Source organism: Vicugna pacos, chromosome 9 (genome assembly GCF_048564905.1).
Source record: "Vicugna pacos chromosome 9, VicPac4, whole genome shotgun sequence".
NCBI classification, from domain to species: domain Eukaryota; kingdom Metazoa; phylum Chordata; class Mammalia; order Artiodactyla; family Camelidae; genus Vicugna; species Vicugna pacos.
The window spans coordinates 39892380-39906498 of record NC_132995.1 but is presented as its reverse complement, the minus strand read 5'-3'; the positions used below and the strand labels follow the sequence as shown (position 1 = coordinate 39906498).

Below are 14119 nucleotides of genomic sequence, written 5' to 3'. Positions count from 1 at the left end.
GACCTTTGAGGTCAGCAGTGTGTGGCCCTCCCCATTCTACAAAGCAGCTGAGGCTCAGTGTCACATGCCTGGTAGACTGTGGGGCTGGAATTCATGCACAGTCTGTACAACCCCAACCCCACTCTTGACGCAACAGTGAATGGAAAAATCTGGATACAGAACTCTATCTGTAGGTTTAATCCCAGGGTTCTCTATGGACATCGAGAAAGCTCTTGAAAAAAATCTTCCAAACACATGAACAGTGACTCTGTCTGGCTGACAGGATCAAAACCCTTATTTGCTTCTTTATATTTTGGCCAGATGAATGCTACTGGGATGGGTCAGCCCAAGAATTAGCCACCATCTCTGTGTAAGGGTAATTCCCATAATTGGGAAACTCTAAAATCAGTTCTGTTCGGACTTTGCAGGCTCTCTGGGGATAGATTCATTCACTCATCATTCATTCCATCCATTCATCCATTCACTTATTCATATACCCACTCATTGCTTCCAACCCTCCAACCTATCCATCCCTCTCCCCTCCTATCTATTCTTCTATCTATCTTTCCATCCATCCATCCATCCATCCACCTATCCCATCTATACATCCACTTATACAACCCACCCAATCTACCCCCATCTATTCATTCATCCTTCTATGTACTCATTTAGCCATCCATCCCCCATCCCACCCACTCAGCCATCTCTCTATCCATCCAATGATCCATTCACTCACTCATACCACCCAAATCCCCCACTTAATCTCCCCACTTATCCACCTCCTCATCTGCCTACCGGTCTATCTGCCCATCCCCCTCACCCTTCCCTCTCTCCATCCATCCCTCCATCCAGGCACCAGATGGACCAGAGATCAGTACAACCTGGACCAACAGCGGCCGGGGCTGAATAGTAGTAGCATACCCTCCCTTTGACCTTCTGCCTCACCCTTGGCAGACAGCTAGGCTCCTTATGCTGCTAAGAACATTGCGGTAAGCACCTCTGAGTTCTTCCTGATCATTCAAGACCTCTAGCATGCCTTTCCCGTCCACCCTGCCCCAGTCATGTCAGAGCCACCACCTCCCTGATGCCTCCTGGGTTACAGTCACAATGGGAGAGGAGTCCTGGGGCCCGGAGTGGGGGGCAGCTCACCATAGCCCTGCTCGTACTCTCGATGGCGGCGGCGGCGGTGGCGATGGTGGTGGTGGTGGTGGCGGCGATGGTGGTGGCGGTGCCGCTGGAGCCGGGCTTGCCTGTCCCTGCGGATGCTGCCCACGATGATGGTGATGCAGGAGAGGATGATGACCACACCTATGACTGCACTTGCCACCAGCACGGGAGACACGAGCAGATGGCTGTGCTCTGAGCTCTCTGAGAACGTGGGGTAGAAGTAGCTGGTGCGGTTGTATCGAGCTACTGTGGACAGAGAGAGGACACTGAGCTGGGGCACAGACACTGCTGGTCCCATCTCTGGACAGCCATAGGGTTCAGGGGCAAGCACTCCTGGGCCCTGTTCTGAAAGGGGTCCCCTGTATGTCCTCCCAGAGCCCATGTCCCAGTCTCTCTTTTGCATCTGTCGCATATAATCATGCATGGTTTCCAGGTGTCCTGCTTGATGGCTCTCTGTGTCCTCAAGCTCGGCACTGGGCCTGGTCACACCAAAGGTGCCAAAGGCGTGTAGTGAGTGAGTGGCTCCAGCCTTGAGACCAGATGAGGAAATGGCAGGGAGGCCTTGAGCTGCCTCAGGAGAAGGAGTCTGTCTTGGGTGGTGATCGAGCCAAGTTTGGATGGCCATCTCCCTGGGTAGCAGTAGGAGGACTCTTTCCCCAAGTGAGGGCCTAGACTTATGCAAATCAGAAGCTGGACACTCAGCTGTGGTCACCCCACCCCTCCCTTCCCATTCCTTCTCCGCACCATCTCCAAAAGCCTCTCCCACACTTTGACAACAGAGGGACAAGCAGGTGAAGAACAAACTTGAGCCCTTTGCCTGAGCTATGAACATGCCCTTCAGCAGCTCTGGCCATGCTGGTGGCCCTTCAGATGACTGGCCTTCATCAGGAGGGGCTGGCCTGGAGGCACATCTGGGCCAGAATGTCATCCTAGCCTGAGCTCCAAGCCTTTGCTTGCTGAAGTTCATTGTAAGCTGCTCCCTTGCAGGTGCATTCACTGGGGAGAGGGAGCTGCCCTTGGCTTTGCCTGGGCATGCATGCTTCCTGACTCTCTGATGTGAGAATGCCAGGGTAGATAGGTTTCTGGGATTCTTTGAGGGCCAAACACAGACTGCTGTTTTCAGAGAGCTACTAGTGTGGGGGCTAAGTGCTAAGAGCTCACTTCATCCTTGAAGCTATGCTCATAAAGTTCTTCCCATTTTATAGGTGAGGATACTGAGGCTCAAAATATGAAATGACTCATCCACAGTCACATAGCCAGTATATGGCTAAGCCTGGCCTTCTCTGGACCGTGGTTTCTCCACTAAATCATGAGGAACTGGAAAAGAAGCTCTCTAATGTGTACCAATAACAGCACAAAAAGGGGGAAGAGGAAGTAGAGTTATGTAGGAGAAGCTAGAGCAACTTAATTCTCATTGGAATTAAGGTAGTATAAATACAAAGTAGACTGTGATATGCTTAGATGTATATAGTGGGTCCTAACGCTACTGTGGACAGAGAGAGGGGACACTGAGCTGGGGCACAGACGCTGCCACTAAGGAAATGACAGACAGGAAGAGTGAAAATATCATTAAAAGAATTCAAATCTTATAACAGAAAAATATTCATTTATAGAAAAAAGGAGAAATAGAGGACAGAAAAGACAGACATATGGAAGACAAAAAGTAAAATGGCAGATGTAAATCTAAATATACCAATAACAACATTAAATGCAAATTGGTTTGACAAGCCAATCAAAAGGCAGGGGTTGAAAAACAAGATCCAACTATATACTGTTGATAGGAACCTCACTTGGGAATCAAAGATACAAGTAAGTTGAAAGGATGGGGAAAGATGTACTATACAAATAGCAACCTTGAAGCTGGAGTGGCTATACTAATACTAGAAAAAACAGACTTTAAAACAAAAAAAAATGTCATTAAAGACGATAGGGACATTTTATAATGAATGATAAAAGGGTCAGCCCATCAGGAAGTTATAACAATTACAGACATCTATGCACCTAAGAATAAATTCGTGGAGCACAGGCTGACAAATGGAAGGGAGAAATAGATAATACAACAATAATAGTTGGAGACTTCTATACCCACTTTTAACAAATTATAGAATTTGTTTCTTCTCTGCTTTTTGACTGGGTGTAACCACTTGAGTTTTGATGAAGTGTCAGTGTTTCCTCTTTATTCTCTTGGCTGTCAGCCACCCAAAGCTAAAGTTCCCGTTTTTCTTCAAGACCCACAGATGTAAGGTGACAAAGTGAGGTTCTCCTCTGTTTCTTTCTCCCAGGCAAGAGGATCAGTTTCAATTGTCTGACTTGACCTCATCTTTGGAGAAATCTAATCTTTGGCCGGGTGAACATATAGCATGCTGGCTACCATTTCCTAAGTCTATGCCAATGGCAGACATTACTAATTGACAATCATTTTCTTCCTGTTTGGCCCAGGAGGCGGCCTCAGCATGCTTTTCAACACAGCACGTCACACAGTGATTACACCTGGTCATGAAATGAAGCTTTTGGCCATTACTCATCTAGTGTGACCACAGTCCACCATGCTGTGACTTCTGAGCCAATGACCAGGCTTTGCCTTGGACTAGATCTGAGCTAGTGGTCACTCTGCTACCATATTCTCTCTAATAAAGTACAAGCCAGCTGGCCAGCCAACCAATGTCATCCTCTTCCTATCTACCATGTGGCCTCTCACCTTTGAAGTCAGTGGCAGGACTTGGGAACCATCAGAGACATCAGCCTTCCTTGGGGAAGGCAGGAGTGTATGGGGTCCACACTGCTGTCCTGGCTCTGGACTGCCCCGTTCAGGATGTCCCAGCTGCTGCAATGATTTAATGATTTGGGACACACTGGTCACCCCACAATCCCAGGTAGATGTGCTACCAGAAAGCTGGCCATGGCAAGGCTGCAAGTGCCCACAATGAAAACCTAGGGTTTGGTATGTGTGTGTGCACCTGCCCTGCTCAGCATGCAGAACCTGCTGCTGAGGTGCCAGTCCTGTGAGGTAACCTTGAAGATGCCCCTCCCTCCACCTGCTTCAGCAACAAATGAGACCCTCATCCTCCTGGCAGCGCCAGGCTCATTGCCAGCCAGGTGCTGGCAGATAGAGCCAGTTGGCACAGGCATTCACCTGCAAGGCTGGTTGGGAAATCAATCTTCCAGTCACTGTGACCAGTAGAGATAGGCACTGCTTTAAATTATGAGGGAACCTCTTGCAATTTCCAAACGCAGGGCCCATTTTGTCAACAAGATAAATATGACTGCGGACAAATAACACGATGCTAGCCCCCCTACTCACCCCTCTGCCTCCATGTCAAGCTGCACCAGCTGTGGCAAGGAAAGGGGATGAGGCAAGCTTTGCCTCTATCCAAGACTTTCTTCCCAAGCAGCTTCTACCAAGGTCCCCATGATCAGGAGGAAATTGTACCTCAAAATACCAGCTCTTCCCAGAGATGTGGCCCTCCCTCCATATACCAGCATGGTTAGTATTTTCACGCACTGTATTATCTCATTTGATTTTAATGATGGCCTGTGATGAGATCCTCAATTAACAGGTGGAGAAAATGAGCCTCAGAGAATCAGAGAGGTTGAGTAACATGCCCAATGTCACACAGCCCACAAAGAGGGACCTGAGTAGGTAGCCAAGATGCCATGCTCTTAGCTAAGATGCTCTGTGGTTACCAGGCACTGTACACTGGAGCTCATGTTTTGGGGATCTTGCTAAAGTAAAAATTTCCTCTCCCTAAAACAATGCTTTGCTGCTTCTGGGCCACTTTGTATGCAGTCAAAGTAGGCAATAACCTATGTATTATTCAGGGTGAAGGTATATCAACAGCTGAACATTGCTGAGTTTTGAGGAGGCTGGCAGGAGCTAGACCATGAGGGGTCTAGGAGGTCAAATTAAGAGGCTGTCCTTTATCCCAACAGCAAAGAGGAGACATGGAGGGGCGTAGTCAGTGTTTTAGGAGCGCCCTCTGGCGGCAGAACGGGCGCAGGGTAGGAGGCGGGGACCAGTAAGGAGGCTGCTGCGAGGGTCCACCTGAGCGCGGAGCGTGCTGCGGGGAGGAAGCCGAGGCCCACGGCTCCCGCACTAGGTGGAGCTCAGCCCTGAGCGGGGCTCAGGTGAAAGCACTTGAAAGGCAGATACCGCTGCAGAGAGTTCATCCTGTGTTCTGAGTTGGCGTCCTCTGAGTAGGCTCCAGAGACAGCCCTGCTGCCATCCCTGCTCTGCAGATGGGGTCCCAAGGCCCTGTTCAGGGCTGGGATGGTGCCTGGGTCCGTGGGCCACTGCCGTACCGGGCGGAAGCCATCTCTGGTGCCTCCAGACTTCTGGCCCAGGGCTGGGACCGGGAGCCACAGGTGAGTCAGATGCCCCCACCCCATGCCCCCCGGCCGAGGTGTGGGGTCTGGCGCTTGCTTCAGATGCTTTTGTCATCCTCATTTACAAATGAGGACACCGAAGCTCCCTGAGCTGAAGTTGGGGGCCTGGTTTTGTGGCAGAGCTGGGATTTGAACCCAGATGTGTCTGATGAATCATGAAATAGTGGCACATAGCAGGGAACAAGAGCAAGATCTAGTGGAGGTAGAACTGGGTGCTGTTCCTGGTTCTACCACTCACTCACTCTGTGACCTTGGGCGTGTCCCCTGCCCTCTCTGGACCCGCTCGCTATCTATCTAAAGAGACACTTATTCTTGAACTGTTCTCCCTGCAGGGTGGGTGAATGGGTCTGAGATGGGTGTGGAGGAGGCGGGAGGCAGGTGAGCACAATGCGAGGAGGCAAGGCAGTTCCGGCCTGTGTCCGGGGATGAGGTCGGCGCTGGCTGCAATCTGGGACACATGGGGAGCATGCAGGGCAGGAAGATTGAGGCAGACGGTCATTACTGAGTCCTTGCTGAGTGCAGCGTGTGGACAGCTCCACAGCCACTCTTTCTGGGTACAGGAAAACACTCTGCAGCCTGAAGCCCTGGGAGCACTGACAGAGGAAGGCACTGAGACACGGGAGGTGCTGGGCCAACATCTTTAGATCTCCAGTCTTGCCCATGGGGGCCCGAGACTGAGATCTGACTGACGGTTCCAGTCACAAAAATTTCTGAAGACATTTGCAGTGGGTCCAGTTCCCTGGCAAGCCTGGCCTCAGCAGAGCACTTATTCCTCCACTGCTGAAGCCACCAGGGTGACGCCCTGTGAAGTCACTGGAGGGAATCTGGGAAACATGATTGAGGTACCATCTTCCCTTGCTCACCAATGGCCGGTCCCAGCCTCCCAGCAGGGACGTGGAGAGGGGCTGGGGAGGGGACATGGCAGGGTAGGCCCACTTGCTTGGGCACTTCTGGGACTCCTCATTTTTTTTGGGCGACTTCTCAGCCCACTTGCTGATCTCCATCCTCTGGTCACCAGGAGACTGTGATGGAGAGACGTCAGTGCTGGGGGCAGGTCAGGGACATCCACCCTGAGGGGGCTGGGACTTGAAGGATGAACCAGCAGAACAAGATCAGGGGAGGGAGGAAGGTGCAAGGGCAGGAGCACAGAAGGGCGAGGTCCCAACAGAGCTCAGGAAAGGAGGTGCGCCTGGCGTGAGGCTGTGCTGTGTCACCTGAACACTGGAATTATGGGGATGAGGAAGAGGCTGCTTGGTGTTCAGGATTCTTCTTTTAATGAGAATGCATCTCTGCAAAAGGTCAGCTAATGTCATGTCAAGGCCCTGACACCTTTTATACCATTTGTGGCATGAAGCGGGGGTGCAGATTATAGTGGAAAGGAAGCTATCCACCTGTTGATCAATCCTCCATAAATTCACTCAACCATCCAATCATCCACCTTCCCATGTGTTTATCTGCCTAGGCATCTACTCAGCATCCCCTTGATCATCTATCCATCCATCCATCCAACCAACCATATATGCAATCATCCATCCATATATTCAATCATCCATCCATCCATCCATCCATCCATCCACTCACCAGTACTCACTATGTGCTTGTTCTATGCCTGGACAAATGCTAGGCACTAGGAACATGTATGTGAATCAGACTAAAATGAACCTCAAAAATTGTAGAAAGCAAGAAGTCCTGCACAGGTGTCCCGGTGCCAAGAGGGAAAGTCTTGGTGCATCACGGAGCCCCCTGCTCTCACTTCATGCAGAGTAGCTCAGCTTTCCTCTGTTTTACGTATCTGAGTTAACAGGAGTTGCTTTGCTGCCAAGTAGATTTTCAGCCACCACATTAAAATATAACTGGAAAATATAAATGACCACCCACAGGCCTTTCATGATTCTATAAATGTAAGATGAAAGTGATTTATTCCACAATTAAGATAGTCTGCCACTTAAATAAACTCGCCAGAATTAACTCACTTGTGCCTCTACATTTCCAGACTCCATAAGTTTACCATCTTGTCATCATTTCACTAAGGTTTTAACTCTGGTTTGGTGAACAATTTATTTGTTGGCTGGAAAACTCACTGAAAGTGTCACAAACCACTTTTCCCTGTTGCAGAGGGAACGGTGAGTTGGCTGACATTACAGAACCAAGCTATGGCAGAGTTAGACTTCCTACCTGAATCCACACCAAACTCATTTTCTTGTTAGAATCATCACTGACCCCAACCTCATTTTCTCTCCTCTTCTGTCACCACCTCGAGCTGCTTCTGAGGCTTTTTTCCACAGAGAAGGCAGATTTTATAACACTGGCAGTCACTGTGCCTGCCTGATGAGCAGGAAATAGTGGAACTGTGTTGAGGAGCAGATATGGGTGGGGGCGGGGGGCTGGCCCAGCCCACCCGTCAGCTAGGGATTACCTGCCACATCCCAGCTCACATGATGAGACTCGAAATCACAGCTTGGAAAAATGACCATTTACTACAACATAGACTTTCCAGGAAGTTCGTGAATAACTGATACATAAAGTATTAAACTCATGAATATTGTAAATTATCATCAGCTATCCCACCATAAGCTGGACCAGCCTAGAGGTGTGTTCTTAGGCCACAGTGGCTGAGCCCCCTTCCCAAGTACTGTCTTCCTTGAGTTTTGCTTTGGCCTTTTGCTTCTGTGGGTTCTGATACTGGACACATTAGGGGTGATGAGAATTTGTCCTCTGCTCCACAGAGGTCCCCTCAACTCTCAGAATTTATAGGGGCATACAGGAAACAGCATGATGGGCAGTGTATTAAAAATAATATATCATAAGTAGAAAGGACTTATTCAAGGAATGCAAGAATGGTTGAAGACCAGGAAATCTATTAACATAACATGTCCCTTCAGTAGGTAGGATGAAAAAAACTGATAGACTAGGCAAAAATAGATACTTCTTGGCCATGATAAATTATCATGATCTCAGCTGACTGATAACATCACACTGAACGGTGGAGATTTGGAAGTTTCTCAGCACGTGGTTCATGGAATGTGGATTTATATAAACATTGTGGAGTATTTGCAGACAAGCCTTGTACAACTCCGCCCCCAAGATTGCTTTGCAGCCTTGAGCTGAGCCAAACCAGCCCCCGTCCTAAGGGCTTTTATTCCCCAATATTCAGTCTCCTGAGAAGGTGAGTGGTCCTAGTGTCCTCTGGGAGAAGGGTCACGCCTCTGCCAGTGCTGACATGCATCTTGTCCCAGGATCTGGCTGAGAAAGACACAGACAGTCCTGGATTCAAATCCTGCCTCTGTCCCTTGCAGGCGGTACCCTCTGAGCACCTGTTACTTCATCTGCAAAGTGAGACAGCAGTCTCTTTGAACTAATCATAGCACACTACCTAGCAGGATGCTTGGCACACAGTAGGTGCTCAGTGTATGGTAATTAAACCTTAAACTCTCAAAAAGAAAAAACAAAACACACACAAAAAAATCCACCCCCTAGACATAGTTCTAAATGTGAAAGGCAAAACACTAAAGCTTCAAAAGGAAAAGACTAGAATATCTTCATGACCTTGGATTTCTTAAGCAGGAGACAAAGGCACTAAGCATGAAAAAGTTGTTAAGTTGGACTACATGAAAATAAAACTCCTTGGTGGGAGTTTGGGCTTGGAGGTGGGTAGGGGCATTGGAACTGCACAGGGACTGAGATGTGAACAGGGTCAAGGGGAAGGTTTGGAAAAGGTTTGGAAAGACTTTCTAAATCATTTGCAACCTGCCCCAGGACTCCAGAGAATGCTTCTCAGGGAGTCTGTGCAGGTGCCTGGAACCGGCTAATAGATCCTGAGACACAGAAGGGTCCTTCTTCACATCCTTATGAAATCCTCCATTTTTGCACAATTTGCTGTTTGCCTCTAAAAGGTTTGTTCTTTGCGGGATTCCCAAGAGAGTAGCCGCACCATCGGTTACTGCTGGTCAATGTGAAACAGTGTGAACCGAGCATAATACGTCTTGTGATGATACAGGAAAATGAAAATGGACACCTAGGCCTCATGTTCAACGAGGAGGCCTCACACAGCCTTTCTTCAAGTAAGTGATAAGTAACAAGCCCCCCAGGATTGATTCCTTTTCCGTTCGCAACACAGGAGTCTTAGCAGCAGCTGACAGGAAATGTGCGCTGTTCACCCGGGCTGTCTTTGGATGATGACTCACGTTACCAGTGCCTTTGGTACCTCTGATTACCTGTGTCTCAGTGTTAGTGACACTTCAGTACGTCCAAGCCTGCAAGGATTTTTTGCCGTGGAAGTATAGTCCTTGGTTACTGTATTCAACTTACAAACAGACCCTCCTGCAGTTTTTAGAATGTGTTTTTTGCAGTCTACTCTAAATCAAAGCCAATGGTGAACAGAGGGACAATGCTGTGTGCGTCTTTCTCCTCTTGTGTGTTTCATCGGCTCCCTGTCCCCATGGCTTCTGTCATAAGACAAAGGTGTATAGCAGGGCCTTTCATTCTTGTGCATGTAAAAATAAACCCCACTGCAGGAGAAATGCTGGCTGGGCTGGGTTTGAGCAGAAACTGATTTTAAAATGATAGGTAAACGTTTGTTAAGCCAGACACTGAACTTCAGCCACTGTGGTGCTTACACCATTTAGTGCAGTGTTTTTATTTAGCCCTCAATATAGTATCTATTTTCAAAAACTTTAAGGAACACAAATTGAGTTATAAATTTCATACTGTCTGGGAATTTGAGAGGCATGTTGTTTTAGATAGCTGGATTTTACGCTTGGTAGATACACCCGCATGCTAGTCTATTGCTCAGGTGATTGATCATCCTTCTCCCTCACAAGGATGACAGGGGGCACCTGCCATGGTGCTATGATTCCTACTGTTTAGGGAGTGCTGGTGACACACTGTGCATGTATAGTAGCCACATGTACTTCAGTAGTCCTCAAACTGTTGGGATCATTGTCAATATTTTAGTGTTGGAAGCACTTCATTATCTTGAAAAAATTAGAGACTTTAAAAAAGTTTAAATTACTTCATGAACTGTCTTTTAAATTTCATTTAACCTGAAACCTGAAATTTCAATAATAGACAAAAACTCTTTAACAAGGCTGCCATCCAACTTCAAAGGCGCCCATCTCAGCTTTCATGTTTGTAAGTGTATTCTTTGAAGTGCAGCAATAGAATCCTCTGTTCCTAAGGAGCACAAGAGGGTATCCTCTAACTGTGTGTTCTGCATCATTTTATTTTCTGTAAATTTTGAAATTAAATATGCATAAAGTAATTATATATATAAATTAATAAATGCTTTGTATGTAAAAATTAAGAATATCTGTTAATCCAAAGACACAATTATGATAGTCAAAAAGCAATCTACAAAGAGGGAGATTTTTGCAATAATATATCCAAAATATATAAAGAACTCCTAGAAATCAATAATAAAAAGATCCAATAGAAAAGTGGGCAAAAGGCTTAAACAATCGCTTCACAAAAGAGGAATATCTAAAGTGCTAAATACATTGTATTTAATCATTAGAGAAATTCAAATGAAAACCACAAAGTGATATCTCCACACAGAATGGCTAAAATAAAAAAACTCAGACAATATCAAGTGTTGGTGAGGATACAGGGCAACCAGAACTCTCATATATTGATGGTAGGAATGTGGATTGGTATAGCCACTCTGGAAAACCATTTAACCCTAGCTGTTAAAGCCCAACATATGTATACCCTGGGTGAAATCCATTCTTCAACAGAGGTGCATTAACATGGTCACCAAAAGCCATGTACTAGAACAGTGCTATCGAATATGGTAGCCACTAGCCACATGTAGCTACTTTAATTAAAATTAAATTAAATCAAAATTCAGTTTCTCAAAATTGAAGATGACTCAAAGAAATGGAAAGATATCCCATGCTCCTGGATTGAAAGAATCAATGTTATAAAAATGACCATAATACTACACATAAAGCAATCTACAGATTTAATGCAATCTGTATCAAAATACCCAGGATATTTTTCACAGAACTACAACAAATAATCCTAAAATTTATATAGACCCACAAAAGACCTTGAATTGCCTGAGCAATCCTGAGAAAAAAGAACAAAGCTTGAGATACAACCCTCCCAATCTTCAGACTATACTACAAAGCTACAGTAATCAAAACAGAATGGTATTGGCACAAAAACAGACACATAGATCAATGGAACAGAATAGAGAGCCCAGAAATAAACCCACACACCCATGGTCAATTAATTTACAACTAAGGAGGCAAGACTATACAATGGAGAAAAGATAGTTTCTTCAACAAGTGGTGCTGGGAAAACTGGACAGTCATGTGTAAAACAATGAGATTAGAACATTTTCTCACACCGTATTAAAAAAAACTTTTAAAAGGTTTAAAGATCTAAATGTAAGACATGGATGAAACCATAAAACTCCTGTAAAAGAACATAGGCAGAACACTCTTGGACATAAATCATAGCAATATTTTCTTGGATCAGTCTCCTAAGGCAAAAGAAATAAAAGTAAAAATAAACAAATGAGACCTAATTAAACTTAAAAGCTTTTATGCAGCAGCAGGAACCATCAACAAAATGAAAAAAAAAACAACCTACAGAATAGGAGAAAATATTTTCAAATGATGCAAATGACAAAGGGATTAATATCCTAAATATACAAACAGCTCATCAAACTCAGTATTAAAAAAAACAAATCCAATAAAAAATGGGCAGAAGATGTGAATAGACATTTTTCCAAAGAAGACATACAGATGGCTAACAGGCACATGAAGATTCTTAATATTGCTAATTATCAGAGAAATGCAAATCAAAACCACAATGAGGTATCACCTCACACCTTTCAGAATGGCTGTCATCAAAAAAAAAAAAAACGACAAATAACAAATATTGGAGAGGATGTGGAGAAAAGGGAACCCATGTACACTATTGGTGGGAATGTAAATTAGTACAGGCACTATGGAAAACAGTACAGAGTTTCCTTAAATAAGTAAAAATAGAACTACCAAATGATATAAGAATTCCGCTCCTGGGAATATATCCAGAAAAAAAAAAGAAAACACTAATTTGAAAAGAATTCTGCACCCCAATGTTCATAGCAGCACTATTTATAATAGCCAAGATATGGAAGAAATCCAAGTGTCCATCAACAGGTGACTGGATACAGAAGATGTAGTATATATACTAGAATGTCCACTATTATTTCATAGCCCCAAACTGAAGCTGACTCAAAATGTCCATTAAAGTGGAATAGATAAGTTATCTGTGGTAAATTCACACAATGGATTACTATATAGTGATGAGAATAAATTATCTACAATTGTATGCAATATTATGGTTGACTCTTAGAATACATTGTTGAGCAAAGGAGCCAGACACAAAAGAAAACATACTGAATGATTCCACACATATAAAGGTCAAAAATAGGCAAAACTAATTTATGGTGACAGAAGTCAAGACAATGGTTGACCTGGTCATGGTGTAGTGAGTGGAAAAGTATATGGCAGGAGTTCTATGGAGGAGTTTCTTGACCTGGGTGTGTTCAGTTTGCAAAGAATCATTGAACTGTATGCTGATGATTAGTGTACTTTTTGTATGTGTGTTATATATAGTGGTAGGTGGGCAAACCAGATTTCCCCAAAAAAACATAAAATGAAGAAGAGGAAGAGGAAGAAGAGGAAGAGGAAGAAGAGGAAGAGGAAGGAGGAAGAAAGAAGAAAGAAGAAGAAAGAAGAAGAAGAAGAAGAGAGGAGGAGGAGGAGGAGGAAGAAGAAAGGGAGGAGGAGGAGGAAGAAGAAAGGGAGGAGGAGGAGGAAGAAGAAGGGGAGGAGGAGGAGGAAGAAGAAGGGGAAGAAGGGGAAGAAGGGGAAGTAGAAGAAAAAGGGAAAGAAGAAGAAAGAAGGGGAAGTAGAAGAAAGAAGGGGAAGGGGAAGGGGAAGGGGAATCCTTGATTTCTGGTGTTACTTGCCAATTTCCATGGTGTAAATACTCCCATCATGGTGGATTTCAAGCTAGGTACCAATGGTTTAACAACAGGTCATGAAACTCCTGAATATTTAACTATTCATGCTTGTGAGCTGGTATTTCTACTAAATAAACAAAAAACCAACCCCAGAGAATCCCTGAAAAGGAATTCCTCAGTTCAGTTCTCATTCCAGATGTTTAGAGGTCCTCCTGGGGTCTTGGGGCCCAATGGGGAAGGGCTGAGCAAGTGGGAGGGGAAGAGTTTGCTGGTCTGACTGTCCACTGCCCCCATGTTAGACTGAGGGGGGACCAGGTTGTAATAACTTTTGTCCTTTTAAAGACTAGCTTGGTAAACCAGTCTTGGTATTACCATTCCCTCACTATAATTGGTTTAGGGGTGGACATGTGACTAAATTCTGGACAATAAGACAGGGTAGTGTGCTAGGGGACTTCTGGGAAAAGTTGTGCCACTGCCTGGCTTGACGGCGCCATCATGCAACGCAGAAAATGTTGGAGCAGGAAGATGGAAAGAACCTGGGTCCTCAGTGACGTCCACCCCAAGAACCCTAAAGCTGCTCCATCCCAGGACTTCCCTCCCAATGTGGAAATAATACATGTCGTCATTGTTAAG

General features: G+C 45.5%; 1 protein-coding gene across 7 annotated transcripts in view; it reads right to left on the bottom strand.

Moving 5' to 3' along the window:
* Window positions 1–14119, bottom strand: part of BEAN1 (brain expressed associated with NEDD4 1) — a 34269-nt gene that overhangs the window by 4484 nt on the left and 15666 nt on the right. For 4 of the 7 annotated variants that reach the window (XM_072967497.1, XM_072967500.1, XM_072967498.1 and 1 more), the window contains one exon: window positions 1129–1392. In XM_072967497.1, coding sequence (XP_072823598.1) covers window positions 1129–1392 — 264 coding nt within the window. Of the gene's footprint in view, window positions 1–1128; window positions 1393–8078; window positions 8773–14119 lie in introns of those variants that run through there. The other 3 variants (XR_012075685.1, XR_012075689.1, XR_012075691.1) reach the window with 2 other exon arrangements.